Source organism: Fringilla coelebs (assembly GCF_963513975.1).
Source record: "Fringilla coelebs genome assembly, chromosome: 17".
Classification (NCBI taxonomy): domain Eukaryota; kingdom Metazoa; phylum Chordata; class Aves; order Passeriformes; family Fringillidae; genus Fringilla; species Fringilla coelebs.
This window is the reverse complement of record NC_140043.1, coordinates 8083977-8105349: the sequence shown is the minus strand read 5'-3', so window position 1 is coordinate 8105349 and position 21373 is coordinate 8083977. Positions and strand designations below refer to the sequence as shown.

At 41.8% G+C, this 21373-nt stretch overlaps 1 protein-coding gene across 1 annotated transcript in view; it reads left to right on the top strand.

The window, feature by feature from the left end:
• GNB1L (G protein subunit beta 1 like) overlaps positions 1–20000 on the top strand; it is a 42443-nt gene extending 22443 nt beyond the window's left edge. Inside the window, exons 2-7 of the mRNA XM_084217360.1 lie at positions 3282–3409; positions 3656–3781; positions 5775–5937; positions 9645–9743; positions 14455–14670; positions 19310–20000. Coding sequence (XP_084073486.1) covers positions 3294–3409; positions 3656–3781; positions 5775–5937; positions 9645–9743; positions 14455–14670; positions 19310–19576 — 987 coding nt within the window. The 5' untranslated portion in view covers positions 3282–3293 and the 3' untranslated portion in view covers positions 19577–20000. The remainder of the gene's footprint in view (positions 1–3281; positions 3410–3655; positions 3782–5774; positions 5938–9644; positions 9744–14454; positions 14671–19309) is intronic.
• The last annotated feature ends 1373 nt before the right edge of the window (positions 20001–21373 follow it).

Genomic DNA, 21373 nt, shown 5'->3' with positions numbered 1-21373 from the left:
AGAACTCATTTTTAGACACCTGGGGTGAAACTTTAAAAAGTCCTAGAGATGTAGGATTGAAAATTCATTTGGAAATGAGTCTTAGGCTTCTAAATCACTTAGGTACTTTTGAAAAATTTCCCCAGAGGCTTTAACCATCTTACAAGCATCATATTTAGCGAGTTTGTAGCTGTCTGCTTAGCAAAGCACTGTATAAGTATTATCTGTTTGAATCAGTACACCACAATGTACTTCATTATCCCTGCAAGGTAGAGACACTGAGCTACCTGGTGAGGTGAAGGTAGGCTAAGTGTCATTTTTTTGAGCATGCTTGTATGTCAACAGGAACAGATTGATGCTTTCTTGGAGGTATTAAACTACCAGTACCCCAAATGTCCCTCTCTTTGCAACCTCATGGAACTTTCTGTAGGTACCTAACAACTTTTTATTAAATCTTGTCTTAAGTGACTTGTCCAAGCTCATGGAAAAAAAAGACAGCAAAGATGAAATTTTATAGTTCAGCACCTGCTGTAAGAAAAATGAGACACTAAATACTGTCACACTGCCATTCATCTGCCAAATCATGATAGGAAGTAATAAGGACTCAATAAACATTAGATTCAATATGAAGCCAAATTTCCAGATTCTCATATAGGATTAGCAGAAAAGCAAGGAAAGAACCAGACTCTGAGGAGCAAAAAGTCCCTTCAATAGCTTGCAGCTCAGAAGTATGTTTTCAGTAGGTTTTTTTTTCCTGTAACTGGTTTGAGGATTTTTCTGAAATATCATCCTTGTAAAGACATGCATTAGTAGTGTCTGTTTCATGCCAGGTAAAACCCTTCTCACAACCACGCACACACTTGCTGTCTGTCAGCAAAAACTTCTGTGTCAGTAATTAGAAAAATGCTATTAAAAAGCTGCCTTGTAATCCCAGGTAGCCTCTGGGTTGCCTCAGTTGTATTTCCTCGCTCAGTGCAGTGAGCCAGAATTGCTCCACTGTGAAGTGGGACCCTCTGACATGCTCTTAGCTACTCTTATTTATCTGGTTCTATAAAGCATTTTGAGGGCACTAGCACGCAGCTTAGTGCCCCAAGGAGGTTTCACTTGGTGACAAAGTCCTTGGTCTGACAGGTTTGTAACTCAGGTGGAGCATGTTGCAGATGGGCACTTGGGAGCTGCATCTTGCTATGGGGGCAAACGTGCACATCTTGTACATCTGAAAATTTACTCCAGCCTGCCATGAGTCTGGATCATCCAACAACTTCATAAAAGACATGAGTCAGGGCCCTAAAACACCGAGGGTATCCACTGAGCTCATTCTTTTCATACCTAATTACACATTGCTATTGAGAGAGAACTGCACATTACGCTGAAGAGTCCTGTTTCATCACTAGCCCTAAAAGATAATTGCATTTAATTAAAACCATGGTGATAACTAATCTATAAACACTCAATGCAGACCTGCAAACGAGGTGCATTAGAAAGTGCATCCATTAAACACAGTTTGAAAGCTGGTACTGAGGTGAGATGACAATGAAAAGTTGGGCTGTTCTGCCATGGAACATGTAGCTCTTGCACTCCATTCTGATTCTGTGCAATTCCTCTGCTGTGAACCAGTAGGCAAATACCTACTCATCACCCCTTACTGAATTTTGAACACTTTTTGTTTAATCTGGGGTAATATACACATGAGTGGGAAAAAGTGATGACAGGTGACACTTGCAGTGGCAGAAGCTACCCTTTTCTTTGTGAGGTAGGTCAGAAAGAAAGAAGCAGATAAACAAGTGTGGCTAGTAATGCCACAGATCAGGGAGTAAACACTTCTTATGGTGAAAATATTTCCTGTAATGGACATTGTAATGCATTTTCCAATGAACTGCAAATTATATTTCCAGTTGAATCAGCTGCTGGTTGCCTTGTCTCAGCACAGGTCTGGAGGGTCATTTGCAACAAGTCAGAACAGAAAATTTGTCCTCATCCTTCACCAGTGTTTGTGCACAGCTGCCTGCAAAGCTGTTAATGTGCAGGGAAATGCCTGGTGAGGCACCAGAGCAGTGAATGCCTGTGGGGATCACACAGGCTGTCCCTGTGAGCTCATCAGGAATTGTCCTCTGCCAGGAGTTTCCTGTGTGCGACAGGGCAGCCGCTCCCCCATATACTGGTCCTGCTCTGTGCTGACTTGGGCCACATTTGATATGAAGCTGAAAACAGCCATCTCTTGATCCTTTAGGGAATACAAAACCCTTGGAATAAAATGTTCAGTACAGTAGTCATTCAATTAATGTGGAAACTGCATTTCTTTTTACAAGAAACCATGCTTAGAACCAAAAATTAAAATACTGTGGAGTAATGAGATTCTTGTGTAGAAATGGTCATCACTCCCATCTCATCTACATGGATGAGGCTATTGGGTCTTTCATTAGTAAATTTGTGGACAACACTAAGCTGGGAGCATGCGTGTATCTGTTGGGAGGTAGGAGGGCTCTGCAGAGAGACCTGGAATGGTTGGATAGATGGGCAGAGTCCAATAAGATGACATTTAATAAGTCCAAGTGCCAAGTCCTGAATTTTGGCTACAATAGCCTCTGCATTTTGTAATCCCTTCTTCTACACCTACAGTTTGGATATTAGGAAATTTTTTTTTACAGAAAGAGTGATAAACTACTGGAATGGTTTGCCTGAGGAGGTGGTGGAGTCACCATCCCTGGATGTGTTTAAAAAAGACTGGATGTGGACTTGGTACCATGGTTTAGTTGAGGTGTGAGGGCGTGGGCTGGACTCAATGATCTTGAAGGTGTCTTCCAACTTAGTAATTCTGTGATCTGAAATTCTTTGCAGTTGATATGTTCACTGCAGTGCTTTTCTGAAAAAACACAAAAGTAGTATTTTTGTGGGGAGGAAGGGGAAAGACTTAGCCGGGGGCTAAAGCAGAATGATAAATTGCTTGCCCGCTCAAATTATGGGTGTCAAGTTTCTTGTGTTTATCTCCCTTTAGCACAGGGAGAGCAGCTGACCAATTTGGGATTTACAGGTGTGCGAGAGGTGCCTGCGCGTGGCCAGCTCCGCACCTTGCTGAGAGAGGAATGCAGCAAAGAGCAGGTTGGACACCTGCTTCGTCAGCTCATCTTAGGAGGAAAGACTTCACCCTCAACTGGCTGGCAAATAGAAAGAACATACAACAAAGAAAATTCAGAGAGGAAAGAGCAGAAGCAAGTGTCCTGCTCAGAATATATTAAAGTTGTTATTTCACTTTAGGCTGCTTTACCCTCTGTGATATCTGTGTCTGCTTCTCACCCCCCCAGTTCACGGCGCCGATGGCTCTGCCACCTCCGGATCCACAGTTTGTGCTCAGAGGTACCAGCGCTGCAGTCCACACTCTACATTTTTCCTGTGGAGGTCCAGAATCTGATATCCCCCTTCTTTTCTCCGGGTAAATACACCAGGATTTCTGGCTCTGCTGAACGTCATATGGTTGTTTCCTTTTGAATTGAAGTGTATTATTTTGACCAAGTGTTTCTGGGGAAAACAGCAGCATTCATGGTTTTGCATGATGGGTGTGTTACTTGTGCATACAGCTTCAGTTTTGGAAACAAAACAAACAAACAAAACGAAAAGCATCAGACTCTGATCACCTCCATGCAGTGCTCACACTAAAAGCATCTCTTCCTACTGCCAGGTCTGAGAATGGGTTTATCCATGTCTGGAATCTGAAAACACACAGAGTGGACACAGCATTGGATGGCCATGGAAGAAAATCTGTCTGCTGCGTGGAGACAATGGGTGGTAAAGACAGGCTTCTCAGGTTAGCATGGCAGGCAAAAAACAGTGACATTTTTCTTGTCTCTTGTCTGTGATTGAAGGAAAAAAAAGAGGAGGGGATACAAAGGATTCTCTTAATTCTGGAGTCACTTAAAGTTTCTCCAACACGTATGGAAATGTACTGAAGTAAAAAAATACAGAAAAACTCTAGAATAAAAAGTATGGGGGTTGGAGGGGGAAAGATGCAATTAATTTATTTATGATGTGTGTTATGATATCATAACAACTTGGGACCTGTAGTGTCTTTACTAAGAACTGGTGAGGTCTTTGGGTCAAGTAAATACACTTGGATTTGAAGTTGATGAACTTTTCACTGCTGGTTCCTGGAGAAGATTGAAAAAAAGAATTCATAAATAGAGAGGAGATGGAGAAAAGGGAAGGAAGAAAGAGAAGAATCAAAGGTAGAGAGTGGAAGACTGAAAATGAGCAAGAATGCTGAGTTTCATGCTTTTGCTTTGTTGCAAAATACCTTCTGTTCTTGTTTAGCAAGGGAAGGTCAGGAAGATTTGTGTACTTTGGATTAGACAGGTGATCTAGAGTAGATGCCAAAGTGTCTGTATGATTAGGAGATGTTCTGACATGTTTATCTAGAGAAGACATCTCATAATATACAGTGGAACTCATTAACATTTATATTCTTATCTGCTTAAGTACAATTATCAACATTCTCCCCCATAAAATCATATTGAATGAGCATTGTTTGTATAACTATAGAGTTTTTCTGTACCTCTGTTTTTACTGTATAGTTCTAACACTTCACATAGCAGTGCAGTTTTAGGACAGCATTTATCTGTATTTTATATATTTCATATATTTTCTCTCTTGTAAAGCTAAATCACAACAATTTCTTGCAGTATCACACTGTTTGTATCTGCAGTGCTATAAATGTTCTGTCAGTTTGTCACTCAGCTGAACAGCACTGATGTTGAAGAAATCCCAACACCCTATAGATTTACATCTCCTCTGTTTTGGTTTCATGCTTCTTCAGGCGATACTGCTAATTAAAGTAAGACGTGGGTAAGGGATTTTTGGTGACTCCTTGCCCAGGTGATAACATGAGGACTTATATCCTGTGCTAAGGTAGTTTATGGATTGGAAGCTTCTGCACAGTGCTACTTTGTTCCAGAGACAGTGGGATCACATAAATTTGCAACAATTCCTGCTGTGCCCTTTGTGTGGCCTCCTCACTCTGCCTGCCTGGGAGCAGCACAAAGCCTGTGGGACCAGGCTGTGCTGAGCAGTCCATGGGAGCTGCGCTCGTACCTCGGATGCAGCTGCTGCTGCTCTCTGGCCTTGCGTGTTGCAGCCACAGCGTTTCCTTGAGCAATCGCTTCCAGTCTCTCTCTGTTGTGTCTCCCCACGTGCATGGTCCTAGGAGCCCTCTGTGCCCTGCCTGTGGCTGTGGGAAGTTGACCACTGAATAACTGTCACTTTTTATTTAGCTCTGATGAGTTCTTGTCTTGCTGTTTGTCTTTCAGCTGTCAACACGTGACATTTCCATTTCATTGCGAGTGGAAATGAGTGTTACATGTGTAAATCTTGGGATACTTTTTTTTCCTTTTAAATTATATCTAATCAATTATAAAATGTAAGTATTTTTTTACTGTGTATATATTAACTGCTCATGAGAATTTATAAATATATTCTCACATATAAATAGCACAACTCAGTCTGATCAAGTCTCTCTGCACAGGAAAACAGAAACCGTGATTGCAGTGTATCTGACTGGCTCCCAAGCTCCCCCCTTCCAGGGACAGTTGAACCTCTTGGCCAGTTCCACAACTGGCAGAAGGGTGGTGGTCTCGGGAGCACTGAACTCTCCCACGTTTCATAAAACACCCAATTAACGTCCCCACAGAAGCTGTTCGAAGCTTGGTCCTGTACTGTCTGTTAAAGACCCAGTTCAAGTTACTGCCCTGCAGGCAGCCAGGCTTCCACAGACTGCAGCTCATGGATAACTCATTTTACTTCAACAGTCAGGGACGCGACCAGAGGATCTGCTTGTGGGATTTAGCAGAGGGACGGACTTCAGTGACGGATTCTGTCTTCACGGAGCATGTGGGATTCTGCAGATGCTCTCTGTTACAGGTGGCGCAGGGACGCTGGCTAATGGCCATGGCAGCCAGAAGCCTGGAGGAGGTAGGAAGTGTCTCTTTCTCTGTGCTTGAGAGGTTGCTTTTTGTACTGAAATGACATCGTTCAGAAAGGGAAACATCTGTGCCACTGAATTCTCTGCTCAAGAGCAGGCAGCACAATAAACCTTTGGGGGTTTTAATCACTAATTTTACTGCCACAAGGAGGACTGAATTGTATAATTCATGCTTTAATAACAAGGATACCACCCCAAGATTTGTCTGGCATTTAAGTATTTGCAGCTGCTGCTGATCTTTACATGCAGGAGTTTTGAAAACTCTTCTGGTGCTGCTGAATACTGGGAACATTAGTTCCTTCTGGGGAATTAATGGTCAGCAGGTCTGTCCTCAGATGGAGGAGCTTCTATTCCATCTGAAGCCAAATCGGGTTTGGCGAGAAGAGGGGAGGTGCAGGTAATTTGTAATGCAATACGTGGTCTTTCACCCCAGGCTAATTCCTTACCTGGAACTGGGGCTGGAATGGTTGAATTACTGTTACCAGCCAGAGGTTTGCTCTGTGTGAGATAATTGCAGGGTCCATTTCAGTTCCTTCTGGGTAAGTCCACATCTAATGCCACTATCGCAGCACTCACTGACTCGGTGCTTTGTTGGCAATGTCCAGTTCTGCTTTGTAGAAATTACAGTTTTGTTTTCTACAACGGACTGTTTGAGGACATCACACAAAACTAATACCAAATACTTGACATCAAAATACCAAAATTATGAAGGAAGAAAAAAGTGGCATAAATATGAAATGAAATACAGTAGCTAAATGCAAATTGCTGATGAGCATAAAAGTTCACATGGTTTTCTGGTCTATAGGTTGTGTATCTTAAAACTGAAATTTGACTATTTTATACATGAAGTAATAAGTGCCTGTATTGCAAGAAAATGTGATCTTTTTGTTATACAGAAGTTAAGCATATATTTAAGTACTTTGTTGACTCACAGCCAGAATGTTCACCCTTTTACAGAACTAGATATGCCTGCAGACACAGACACTGCACCAGTAAATACAGCCATTCTAAGTCCCATACCTTGTTGTGATCAAACAAAGAACTCCCTCCATTTTAAAGCAGTGCTCAATAATACTTAAGTGAAACAAAATTGACACGTGCATTCTCATGTCAGCCAGAGAAGTCCTGATAATGAAGAATTAAGTAATCAACTGACCCAAATAGAAGACATTTACCCTGGTGTCGCTTACAACTCATCTCTGTTTTATTCTCATTTGTTTGCTTGGGCCCTGCAAGAGGAGAATGATTTGCAATCTCCTGAGGTAGAAGAGTTCCATTCTGTGTGTGAACCTTTACATTAGAACTGTGTCATGTTTCAATAAATTCACATAAGCTCCCATAATATATAGTGCCTCCAAACAGGCAGCACTGTGTGAGACACAGTACATTTGCAGCTTATGATTAAAATTAAGACTTAATAAGTGTTTATGCTTGGCTGGTGTCCAAAAAAAGACTAATTTTGTCTTGAAGGAGGTTCAGTCCATAAATAATGAGATCTGAACAGGCATTTATTTGTTCATGATTGCATTTAAATCACCAATTATGAGTTACATGCACTTTTCTTGCCAATTTGCCAGAAACATGTTAAAAGCTTTATTAATGTGAAAAAGAGAAAGGGTGTGTTTCCTTGTGGCCAGTTTTAGCCACCCAGGAACACTATTAACCTCAGGCAAAGGCAAATCTTTCTCCTATTAAGCAAAACCAGTATAAACATGGAACTTCAAGTTTTAGGTTACAGTTGTCAAAATATGTGAAATAGTATTTATTTCTAAGGCTCAGTTGCCTTTAATGCAGACAGTCTCTGGAATTGTCAATCCAGCTCAGGCAGCAGGTCATGCCTGCCTTCCTTCTGCACAAAGCCTTTCTCATTGTTTTTCTTTGGCCTTTGCAAGCCCAACTGTAGCCCTTGTACCAGTTCATCTGTTTTTAGTCAAGGTAAAGCAAAGAAGGTTTGTTTTTTTCTTTTAACCTGCAGAAGTGAATTTATCACAGCACACTTACCCTTCTTTATTACATAAAAGTTGCAGTTTTAGTCTTGCCGAAGAGGCAATGCCCTTTGGAGAGACAGTGATGAAAGAGGCAAGATGAGGGCAGGTCATCTCCATATTTATAGCCTGTTTCCTGCCACAGCTAACTTGCTCATTATGTTGATAGCAAGAAAGTTGACAAGAGAAAAGCATCTTTTGTTAAGAGTGAAGCTCCAAAGAACCAGAATTCCCAGATGATCAAACTTTGGTCTGTTCCCAGGTTTGGTCTGCAGACTAGATGGCTCTTGGCTGTAGTCACTATTCCTCAAATCTGGAAAACAGTTTCCTGCTCTATTGCTCAGTGGCTTTTGAAAGTGTTCTGTATGTTATGTGCAGTACACTATACTCACAGTCTTAGAGTGCAGCTGGCTTTTGGCAGGCTGGCTGACAGCCTCTAGAAATAGGAAGATGTTCTGGCAAGCTTTGAACTAAAGGTATGGGATTAGAAAGCCATCGCAGCTGCCGTGGTCTTGATTGATGGTTCCCAGAGGAGCCATATTTGTGTAATACCTCATCTCAGATGCTCAAGGAAATTTGCACGACTGGGGCTGTCCAACAGCGTTGTTGGGCTCTTGCACATTCTGGAAGAGCCTAGAGTGGCTGGTGATGCTGGATTTATCAAATGTTTCAAGTAGTTTAATTTTACCACATAATGCAGACCATTGTTTATTTAATTAGAAGAAAAGATCACCTTGTTGATTAAGTATGCATGTGAGAAACAGCAGCATTCCTGGCAGCGGGTTTTTGATACCCAAGAGCTTCTGTTTCTCTAGAGTTCCAGGCTTGAGAACCAGCCCAGAGCTGAGGCACTGCCGTGTCAATCGAGAGTCTCAAAATCTTCCAGTACCAAACTAAAAAGGCAGACTCCCCTGATCTTGCCTGCCGTCATCCTAAGGTGGAAATGAGCTACTTTCTTGGCACAGGAACAACTTGCCCAATGTTAAAACAAAAGAAAAAAAATCAAAGCCACACAAACCAGGTCCATGATTCATTACCATCAGAGCAAGCAACAATGGAAGCTGCTCTGTAGAGAGTGCAGGTGTTTAATGCAGCATTTTCTGACCCTGCTTTAGACGGGGTCAGACAAGGTTGTGTTAGGAATACCTGTGTGCAGACGCGGCTGCAGCCGGCCTTAGCCGGTAATTGCAGGGTTACGATTTGTTAGTGCAGTCAGCAGTAAATAAAAAATCCCCTTTGCATGTACACACTGCCTGTATTTCCATGCAAGCTCTGTGTTACCACAGCAGCACAGAGGAGAGAGTGCAACTGTTCACAGGTGAATACAGCCAAAAAATTAGCAACAGAGCTGGAAAAAAGAGAAAGAAAGCGGGGGGGGGGGGGTGTTCAGATTAAGCAGTCTGCAGTATTATCTACTGTGTGCACAATGTCATCCACTGTTTGAAAAGAAGGCTGTAATTAAATAGAAGAGTGGAAGAAGAGGATGTGTTCACTCTAGCAGTTTTGTCTGGTCTTTCCAAAAACAATGCATTTCTTTAGCTAGCTGTAGATTCCCCTCACAGCTCCAACTTAGCATGCATTCCTCCGTTTCCTCCAGACATTTTTTACTGGAAGAGCTCATACTAACCTTAATCACCTTAAAAGACTTGTGTTTTTAACAGCAGAATTTTGACCTGGAGCCTGACCAACTCCTCCTGTTTTCCTGATGTCAGGTTCAGATTTTGGAGCTGCCATCCAAGACGTCAGTCTGTACCTTGAAACCAGAGGTGGGTGCCAAGCTGGGCATGCCCATGTGTCTGAAGTTATGGCAGGTAAGGCAAGAGCGCCTGCTAATTGTGAAATGTTTTCCCTGTGATTCATTTTATATGAAGCACATGAATCTTTCTTCACTTGGATTTTGATTTATAATCAAACCAATCAAGTAATTATACTATTAAAGGGGGGAAAGATTTGTGAACATCCTTAATGTAACTTTCAGAGCTTTCCAAGCTTTAATGGAAGATTTGCAAATGCTCAAGGAAAGCTTTGTATCCTTAGGATAGATACAGTTTTTGCATCAATCAAGAGGAAAAATGACTGACTTACCAAAGCCAGTTGTTTGATATGGTTTCTCACTGCATTAAGACTGATGAGAAATGTTTGGGTTGCTTAAAAACAGTGGTTTTAATGGCAGATTCCATTCACTTCAGTGCCCTCAGGATGAGGAAACACTCTATGAACATTTCCAGACATACAATAGGAACAAAATATTTATGGTGGTACTGACTACAGACAAAAAGGTAAATAAGAGTAGTTAGTGAAAAAAACACACATTTGCAAAATATTTAGCAAATAATGTTTATGGTCTGTCAACAGTGAACACAAGTAATACAAAAAGGTGGCAGTAGAGGGAGGAAGGAGTTCAGGTGATTGGCTTGAAATCTCCAGAGAATTGGTGGCAAAGCTGATTCCCATGTAACCCCCTGACAACACACTGCTACAGATCTACAGGACCAACTGAGCAGATGCCAGGGGTGTAATTCCTGCAGGCTCCTTGGAACATTTGTGTTGGTTTCGGTTGAAAATATTATCAATCAAAGTGAGGCCTCAGTGTCTTCACCCAAGATCCTGAACCGACTGAAATCTAGAGAAATTCAGTTGCTGACTTCAGACAAAAGCCAAGAGAGGCCACAGTTGAAGTTCCATGCCATAATTAAAAACTAGGAAAAAAAAAATAAGAGGAAATGAAATAGGCTGATTAGGCTTTTGTTAAATAAAGTGCCTCCTAAAAATGCAATCAGTGTTCAGTGCTTGACGAAATGAATGGGTCTTTCTGTCTCCTCAGATTTTTTAATAAGATGGCGATAACTGCAGAAATGTTCAGTGTTGAAAATTTTTCTTGCCTGTATAAGAAGTTCTCTGTCTTGCCATATTTTCTACATGCATTAATACTGATATTCCTCTAGGAAGCAGAGCAGGTGCAGAGTCTTAATTTTATATAGTTTCTGATTTTGTTGCCAGTGGGGATAAAGCAGAGGACTGGGAACTGGGAGAGCTAAATTATTCCATTCAAATTCTGACTTTGAGAACTCACCATAGCTTCCTAGCCTGCACCAGACAAGTACAGATAATCTGTCTTAGAGTCTCACAGCTGTATTTGCTCTTTTACAAATATGTGCAGCTTGGTTTAAAGGCACGAGGAAGAGGATACCCTTAGGGAAATAATTGCATGTGGTGTACCAAAGTGATGCTCTGCATTCTGTTCTGTGGTTGCACTGGAAGTGGCTCTCTGAGTAACCCTGTAACCATAAACCAGGCGAACACGAGCTCACCCAGCTGCACCCCTTCCTGAACAGAGGCCCTCCAGGATTTCTTTGTACACGGCCGTGTTGGGCAATACAGACATACCCAGGAGATGAGCACTCCCAGCCCGGCACTCAGGGGTTGCCTAAGAGACTATTTGCTGTTGCTTATGGCACAGTAAATTAACAAGTTGAAACAGAAGCTGACAGGGAGAGCCCCATAAGGTCTGAAGGAAGAGTGCTTGGGGTGGTTGGCCAATGAGAGTTTGGGGGCTGCAGCCAGGTACTATCGTATTTTTCTGCAATTCAGGTAAACTGCCAGCAGCAGTGTGAATGAGAAACTTTATTATAGAGCAGAAAGCAACTGAGGTTAGGCTTGTAGATTAAGCCTCACTGGCTTCTCCTAAGCAGTCAAAAAGTTTGCAGCTATTTATTTTGGTCTTTTGAGCACTTTCCCCCCTTATTTTTCTAGGTTTGTCCTTAAAGATATTAATTCATTCACTTTCTTTTGAAGATTCATGTTCTTAAATACATTGTCCCTTCAGTTTCACACCTTCCTGCTATTACTAATTGGGTGGAGTAGGATTTGTAGGAGTAAGGACAGTCTTCCCTTAAATTTTTTGCACTCCTTGGGGAAGGCATCATATTGCATAATGGTGCAAACAAAATAATTCAACAAGAATAATACATGTCGAAACTGGAAATGCCAAGTTATTACTTTATATAAACTATTGCAATTATTCCTGTTGAGTTGACAGCAGATCACCTTTTCTTCCTTCCTTGACAATTATCCAAATGCAACAACAAAATGTTCTGCTTAGGAAGAGCAATGATTTATAATTTAATTTTTCTACTGAAACAGAACATGAATGGTGAGGCTTCTCTCCAGCAGTGTCTGTTATTGGGAATTGAAATAAATAGGCCGTTGTGAAGCACTGCTTGGTGAGTCCAGGCTCAGACCAAGAGCTCCACTGATCTTTCAATGACTTCTATTGTTTAAATCATGGACCCATTGAAATATTACACTTCATATGGCTAGGAACCTTAGGAAGAAGTAGTGTGGGAGACCTACATTTCATAGGAAACAGGACTTGGGTTTTAAACTACACCAATCGTAGATCTTACTTGCAAATTACTGTTTTTCACATCTGAAGTGCAGTCCCCACTGCACAAAAACAGAAAGGGTTTTGCTTGGCATTCCCAAAATGCTGAGCGCTCACCTGTCTCTGCCATCTGCATAAGGATGAGGAGCTCCTGTGGAAGCCACCATCGCGCTTGGAGGAGGGAGAGGAGCTAACGTGTTTTCACTGCCTGCTGACAGCTACAACTTCTGTAAAAGCCCAGCTCTGAGGGAGTCTTGTGCTCAAAGAAGAGCAGCACAAATAATTGTGGGGTTTTTTAATGCTTAAACTGAGGGCTGTCTTTAAACTTAAAAGTACCTATTGAATACTTAGTTTTGCTTTGAAGATTTTACCCTTTATTAAATACAAATAAAATCTGGAATGCTGATTCAGATTTTTTTTAAACATTTTTGATATCTGATATCCAGATCAGATACATCAGATACATGTGAGTTAATATTAACTCATATGTATCTGATGCAATGTATGAATCAAGGTATTAGTTGCTCTGATGTTATATAATTTTAGCAAATCAAAATTTTGACAGAAAAATTGTTCATAATTCTGGGCACTGTGAGAAACCTGCTTTGTGGGCCTTTCTAGCCAGAGCATGTTCTCTACCTTTTCAAAGGAAAAAGGCTCTTAAAGGAAGGAAGGCAGCTAAGATCCCAGGTGTGGACAGACCCATTCAGAAGGATGATATAGGGGATTTCCTAAATTTACAAGGATTTCCCCTTGGTTTCCTTCTTTTAAGGAGCAGTGTTGTTCCCTGCTTTTTGAGCTCTATTCCTCAGACACTTTTCTAGGCTGAGTAAGGCCGAGGAAATACATGAGGCTGGTACTCAGAAATTGTGTTCCTCAGACCACCCATCTCTTGTTAGTTTAATTTTCCCCACAGCACAGAATAACCAGAGGGAGAACAGTCTGGACCATGAGTAGAGGCAGTGAGCCTTTGGCCGCTACAGGTTTATATCATGACACTGACAGCTAGTGAGTTTGACCTCATTCAATAATTTGATACTGGTAAAAATTAGTTCATTATGCCCTTTATCTTAATTGAATGCTGAGCAAACAAATCCTGTAGGGGCAGACAGTGTGTGGAAATATCTGAATACGCTGCTGGATACATTTCTTAGATGTGCCTACATGAGGTGGTAATAATCCCAATGTCTATTTTGATATTTCTTCTCCTATTAAAGAAATAACTGGCATTAACAGATGCCATTGTTTTAGTTGCTTTTCATTAGGGATTTGCATCTTCTCTCTCATAACCAGGTACTGCTTACAGGATCACTAGTCTTTTGGCTGGAACAATGATGAATATTTTCCTTAAGTGTGACATGTAATCCAGTAATGTTCCCTTCTTTGAGTTATTTCAGAGGCTTAAATAAATTAGGTGTCTGCCCAGGGTGTCCTGCCCTTTGGCCTGTGACATCATTAATCAAAATAGCTTTCAATTGGTTACAGTGGGACTCAGTACCCATTAACCCCTTGGTGACTGACCCCGCGATTCCTGCTGGGAGGTTCAGTGTTTACCTTCAAGCACTGTGGGGTACTTGGGCAGGCAATCCCTCTGTGCAGCCCTGCACTTGGCAGTGTTGAGCTGGAATCCCTGAGCATGGCACTTCTCAGTGCCCACACAGGCTTGTATTGCTTGAGAGTAACTCAGCTGCTCTGTGGAATTTTTTCTATGAAGTGCAAACAAAGTTCAGACCTTGAAGTAAAGCTCCTGAAAAATTCAGTCAGGCTCTTTTCAGTTGTTATAGGGGGCAGTAGTTCGGATTTTCAGAGAGAAACTTTCCCTCTATATGTGTGTGTATATATCTATATATATGTATGTATGTATGCATGTATGTATATGCTAAATATGTATAATATATATAACATTTGGAATTTGATATGTAGATAAAAAAACCTGTAAGTGCATATTACTAGTAATGCTTTCTGTAAGTGGATGGAATATCAAAATTTGACATTCAGATATCTAAACTTCTTTTCACTTCTACACCAGTCAGCATTTTAATTTATTCTCATGGTGCTTGGACTAAAACCTACACAGGGATGGTAGTTTTCTTAACAGACTATTTACTTCTCAAACAATTTTATTTTTCCTTAATCAGCTCAGCTGTGGTTCACAACCTGTGCTTCTGGCTGGCTATGAAGATGGATCAGTTGTCCTCTGGAATGTGTCAACGGGAAAAGTGTTGAGCCGACTCATTTGCCACCAGGAGCCAGTGATGAGCCTTGACTTTGACTCGGAGAAGGCCAAGGGGATCTCAGGCTCATCTGAAAAGGTGCTTAGCATCTGGAGCCTCAATGAGCAACAGAACCTCCAGGTCAGGATCACTGGCCCTCTAGTGTCATTTATCCCACTTTGCACTAACAGTTTGATAGACTAAAAAAATATTTAGTCATGAAGAGGAGTTGTTGCAGATCTCTAGCTAATTAATCACAGACTGGTTAGAATGTCTGTGCTATGTGACTAGACATAGCAAAAGATGGTGAGGATTTAAAAAAAAAGAAAAAAACCCTCTCTCACATGTTTCTGGTTTTACCAAAGTTGCAACAGTCACACAGGCCTAGCATTACTCAAGCCATTGACTCTGTATCTTCATTTATCACATTGGTAGTATCCAGCTCTCAGAATGTCCTAAACATTATAAATGAGTTATAAAAATGAGAAACAAAGGATTGCTTTTCCAAAGGTTCTGCTTGAATGGCTATAACGAGCTTTCCACTGTGGGAAAGACAGAAGTATTCCATTAAATACTTCTCAAACAGAAAGAGTTGGAGTAGCCCAGCTAGCACCAAGAGGACACGAGGTTTAGGCACCCAGCTTCATTTGGCACATACAGGGCCCAGCCAGAGACACAAAATCAGGCAATTGGCTGCCCCAGTCCATGTCTGAGCTGTGGTACTGTGAATGGCTGGGTTAGAAGGAGGTTGTGTAATCCCCAGCTCAGGCTGTGCTGGGGAATGGCCATAAATACTGCTTTCATCTAGACAACTGTAGCAAGTGTTCCAACAGTGCCAAGGCATTAAGTACAATCTGGAAATGTAGGTGTGGAAATAAAGTGCAAAAAAGCTCATGAAAATTAAAATGGCCCATGCACAGTCTCTCCACTGCTGGGTGCTTTAACCCTTTTAAAGTGCCAGCTGTCCCATGAACAATGGAGAGGGCCTGAATCAGCCCCTGTGTGCCCATGTCATCCTTGAGAAGAATCTCCTGGATACACCAGTTCAAGGGAGAACAGTAATTGCTGTTCCACCTTACAGCTTTTATGGAGGTTTTTTTTAAGTAGTACAGCAAGTTGATGCTGTTTTCTGAATGGTGCTACAGGAAGAAAAGGACATGCTGGGACATCCTGTGGTAACTCATCGCCTGGGGACACTGTAAATGTGTGAAACCTGTGAGGCATCACCACAGCACCTGCATTTCTGGGGTGACAGGGCAAACACATCCAATCCCACTGAAGTTCGGAGGACATGGCACTCACTGAGGAGGCGGCTGAACCTTAATACACAATACAACACAACATGAAAGAGGCACTCTACGCTCTGAATTGTCTTGGTTTGGGTTTGCTGGGTTTTTGGTCCTGTTTGCCCTGCCCTTGCCCAGCCTCCCCCTGCTTGTCTCCATCCGCACCAGGTGTCCTTAACTCAGACAAGGGGAGGGAAGGTGAACAAACCCAGTAAGAAACTTGGTATTGAGACTCATTCTCTAAGGTAAAAGTGACATAAATCTGACATCATGACAGGCTTCTTAAATTTTCAAATACTCTAGTGGTGGAGAGAAAGCTGTTCTTTCATATTAATTATAGCAAAACCTTTTTCCTAAAATAAAAGAAAATACTGTTCTTTACAGCACATTTCACTTAGGAGTTAACAGTATGCAGGGCTACAGGTACAATTTGCAGGAGAAACAGTTGTTCACCTGAAATATTCCAAGTATTGTTTTTCACAAGATATTCCCATTCCCAGGGGATGTAAGATTAGCTACACCTTCAGCACCTCACACTGAGAGATAGAAGGTTGCCTCAGAAGAAATTTAAATGCCAAGCATTATAAGCTACAAGCAATGTTCCTGTGCTTCATGGGAGCATGAATGCCCTAAAAAAATGCATTTTTCATATGAGCACTAGAGATTGTCAAAGACATAGATTAAGTTTTTTTCCACTATTGCATTAATAATATAAACCAGATGGGGATTTTTTTTCCCTGACATTCCAGGTACTTGAGGTAATGGTAGACGTTGGAAAGCCACTCAGTGGCACGTTATTTTTATTCTAAAAGGTTTTAATAAGTAACCGTGGTGCACAGATATCTGCCGTTGGAGAGGGAATGATGCAATGATGGTACTGAGCTCTGTTTTAAGTGGCAGTGTTCCAGTGTGTCAATGAATAGATGATGAAGGTAACTCCAGAGTTTATTGCTATGAGGAAAGTTTGTATTGTCTCCTACAGGAAAGTTGCTGAATTCATCACTGTCAGCAAATGATAGGATTGGTTATGAGCCTTCTGATTCCAATGAGATAGTGTAATTATGTGATGATGTTTGTGGTAGAATGTAGGAGGTAAACAGCTTCTGCAGGTGAATAAACAAAGCAGAACTAAGAAATCTGATAACCACAGAATCTTCTTTTTATGTGACAAGAGAAAAAATACTGTAAGGTGTACTGTAAGTTTTGTTGGTTTGGTTGCTGAGGCTTTTCCCCCAAATGCTGAAGCTTAGTCTGCTGCTATTTTGGTTATTTTCCTAATAAGCAGAGGGCTTAAAGACATGCTTTGGCTGTAGATGCAAGTCCTTGATTGTGACTGGCTGAAAGCAGCTCACTTGTTTTTACCTCTTTGTTTTCTTAATTACAAGCTGGTTTTCTGGTTAGGAAATTTTGTTGGTATTGGACTGCTGTAGTTAGTGACTTACTGGGATGGCACAAATCCTGGCAGTAGGATTACACCTGGCTGTATATACCTTGAGCAAGTTTTCTCCTTTGTGTTGTTTTTCTCTCTCACTCCTGTATTTGCAGATCATGCACAAATGCCCACTGTTCCCTCATGTTCTATAGCCAACAGGCATCACCATTACAGGCTTCCTTTTCAAGTTGCAGCTTGCTGAGGACATGCCATTTCTCCAGTCACCCTGATTGTGCTGTATGGATCTTGCCCACATAACTGACATTAATGATGGGAGCACCACGCCTGGGATTGGTTATAGCCATTAGCCAATAATCTCAGATGGGAGTAAGACCCATCCTACATTTGCCAGGCTGCTGATGTAAGGAATAAATCTTTCCCTTGCCAGGACATTAACACCAACAAAAATTCCACTGAGGCCGTGCTGCATTAGGCCTACCCTGGGGAGTTTGGAGCACATGTACTAACAAAAAGCACAGGTTGTACAGTAGCAGCCCTACCAAGAGGCCCCCATATAACAGCCTGCTATTTCTCATTAGGCTTGTGCAGAACTTGCTGTCCTCTGTTCTGAATTCGTTGCAGACACATTCTTCAGGTCGTCTTTGAAAAAGAAATGTATAGAGCATGTAAGAAGCATGTCAAGTTTCATTCAGCCTTTTGTCTTACGAACTGCACAGCTCTTGCTGTTTGAGTAGGTAGCTGGGTAGTTCTTATATAATTGAAAAATAATTGCTTGTGACTTTGTGCCTGTAAGGTTCCAAGATGTGTTCAGCTGCATCTGAAACCAACTTGACCAACATTTCTGGAGTTTTCTACATCCAGTATAAAGGTTAAAATTATCTGCAATAATATGTCTTTGTAACCCCGTACTGGGTATGCATCATGGAATGTCCTTCAAGGAGGAAACCTCCTCAGGTGTGATGTACTTGTCAGTCCCTTCCTGCCTCAGACAAACAGTGAACACCACACAGTGAATTAAAACAGGCACTGGATGATATTAAGCTTTGGTACAGGATAGCTACAGACTCAGGCTTAAGGAGACAGTGGCATAAATATGTTGTTTCCAATGGTACTTATAAATAACAGCAGTTCAGGGCCAGCTTTATAAACCAAAGGTGTTTTCCCCATTTTGACAGAAGCTGAGCTGTTCCAGTAGAAACACCACACACACTATTGTGTGCATATTTCACATGTCTTTCAGAGGCAGATTGCTCACTCAGACAAGTACCTGAGGTGAGAACAGCAAAGGTGTGTTACCTTGAGCTTTATGCCTCAAGAAACTCATGTCAGTGAAGCGAAAACTTTTCATTCCAGGGGCTAAGTCCTGTACAGCCCCAGTGCCTTCTGAAGGAAGCCAAATGCCTCCCAATTGAATTGTGCCCCTCTGTGCCCCAGTAGTCTCCAAACAGTAACAAAAGGCTTCCAAGACTGAAATCAATAACTTGGCCATAATCCCCTGCTTGGATTTGGTGTAAATAGAAGTCTCTTGGGAAGGAGTACTAGAAATACAGATTTCCTGACACTGTAACCCAATTCCTGGAAGCATTCCTTTCTCAAGACTGAGGTAAATGCTACAACAGCATATTGGGGGTTTTATGAGGGGCCACAGTAGTAGAAATGAGTAGCAGGTAGCTTAAGCATCAGCTCAGAAGGGTCTCAGCCTGGGAATTCTTCTGCAAAGAAGCAGGGAAAATATATGGCCTTAGCTGTGAACATTGTAGCTCATACAAGAATAGCTAGAAGGGCAAAGCTGTACTCAAAACCTCAATTCAGAGCTTCACTTGTGACAGAATATATATAGCTTTAAATGCAAAATAAACTAAAAGCATACAAGAGTTTATCTTGTGAAAATTGCTGTGGAAATGGGAGGCTCAAGTTAAGGTGTTTTCTGTCTCTGTCTGCTGTTGTTCTCACCAAGCACCATCCACCACATGGTGAAAAGCTCCACGCTCCCTGTGTGACACTGGTGTGTCGGGTGGGCACAACACCTGCTAAAGTACCGAAAGATTCCTTTTTCTTCTGTTTTGAACAACTTGAGCTCACTTGTATCTTTTTCCCAAAGGTTTACAAAACACACAAACTTGTCAACGCTGGCATATCTGATATCACCATCCGTCCAGACAAGAAGATTTTGGCAACAGCGGGGTGGGATCATCGCATCAGGATCTTTGGGTGGAAAAAGCTGAAGCCCTTAGCCGTGCTGGACTATCACACAGCAACCGTCCACTGCGTGTCCTTCTCAGATCACAGCAACCCCCGGGACAGACTGCTGGCAGCTGGCTCCAAAGATCAGCGCATCAGTGTCTGGTCCATATATGCTCAGACATGACACATCCTGCACTGCCATGGACTCAGAAAACAGGACTGGTGAAGCAATTCCTAGCACTGTAATTCAAACGTGCGTGTGGGGAAGTGGTAGAATCTGTCTCCAGGCTGAAGTGAGAGTCCTAGGTTAATTCTTATGCTGCTTGTTTAAGCTATAAATTTTTTCTTACATAGAGGAAAATGGATTTTTAAAATTCATAACAAGCAGAGCAATGCCAGTCGCAAACAAAGACCAAAGTTGCTTTGGGTTCTGCTACAGGTTTTGCAACACCTTTCCTTTGGCAGGTTGCTGACATAACTTGTGCCAATATCTTTTGTAAAAATGGACTGGAATCCCTCAAACTGCAGTGGGGGCAGAATATGTCTGTTTGTAAGTCATTTATGTATCCGAGAATCTGAATCAGTGTAAAACATCACTCTTCCTTGAAAATTTATACCCATTAAACCACCTCCAGTGGTTTCTCATTGTCAGTTACTTTTTCTTCCCTGTAACTGAAAGGCTATCAGAACACCCTTGATTTGTTCACACTTCTGTCAGTTTCTAACTTAAACCAACAGCCAGGAATGTGACTAGGGATGGCCTTCGGCATTTATGAATTTCATTATGTCTCCTGTCACCTCAAGCTTCACAATTAATCACAAGAAAGAAAGGAAAAAAATCTTCCCCAACATTGCACTGCAAAGCTATGTAAAGCCTTTTACAGAGCCAGTGCTAAATCCTTTCCATAGACTGATGAGCTGAAGGATTTAAACTCGACAATCCAATTAGCGCCCTTCTCCTTGGAGAGTCAGGGCTAAGTTTCAGCGTGGAAAGTCGGGGATTCAGCTGCACAGCTCCCATTAACATTGAGGGGAATCGCATGGGTAAATCCTCATCCACACAGTGCAAATGGTTCCATTAACTTGTCATCTCTACAGTCATGGAAACTGAAATTCATTCATGAAAGTTTTTTTGTTTGCCTCACAAAGCAGCATTTCCATTCTTCTAAAGTGTATTAGACACACACCAGTGTGCTGAGAGCCAGGGTACTGCTGGATTCCATCACAAAGCTGCAGTGACAACTGTACACTGTTGATACTTTATTGGAAATTGTTTCTGCTCTGTAGAGAGGTGGAAAGCAAAGAAAAAGTGACCAAAAGTGAACAGCAACATCAAATACTTTAAAAATTATTTCAGGAAAAACACACATGCAAATTAAGGTTTGGGTCTGTTATCCGGCTGTGCCTTGCAGACAGAGAATATTGCTGGACTGAAAGCCTTAAGCACCCAGCCTGATGTTCTTTACATTAAAACACAGAACCAGGATACTGTTGCCAGGCTTTTTAAATAAAACGTGGCCGTACACATTTTAGAGTGTGGTGACACTTTAAATAATGCATTTCTTTGATTATTTCTTTACTATTCAGTAGCTGCATGGAGGATCACATTGCAGGTGAAAGTTAAAGCCTAATTTTGAGTGATCCCGAGTCAAGGGGAGGTGATGGTGTTCATTACATCTGCCAGACAGAGTTGCACTTCTCCACCCATCATGCACCTCCCACACAGAAGAGGAGCTGCCCCCACTGTACAGGCAGCTCCAGCCTCAGCCTTGTGGAACGAGATGCAGTCACCTTCCACAAACCTGCTGCTGGAAGAAATCTTTTCTTTTGCTCTTTTTCCCCTTTCTCAAAGTAGGTCAGAATTGACACAAAGAAAAAATGAAATAAATACATAGAGAATGTATTGTTGCATGTGGTTTGGGAGTCTGTCCTAGGGAGTTTGCACAGAGATTTCCTTTTGCCTGTGCTGTCTGGTACAACA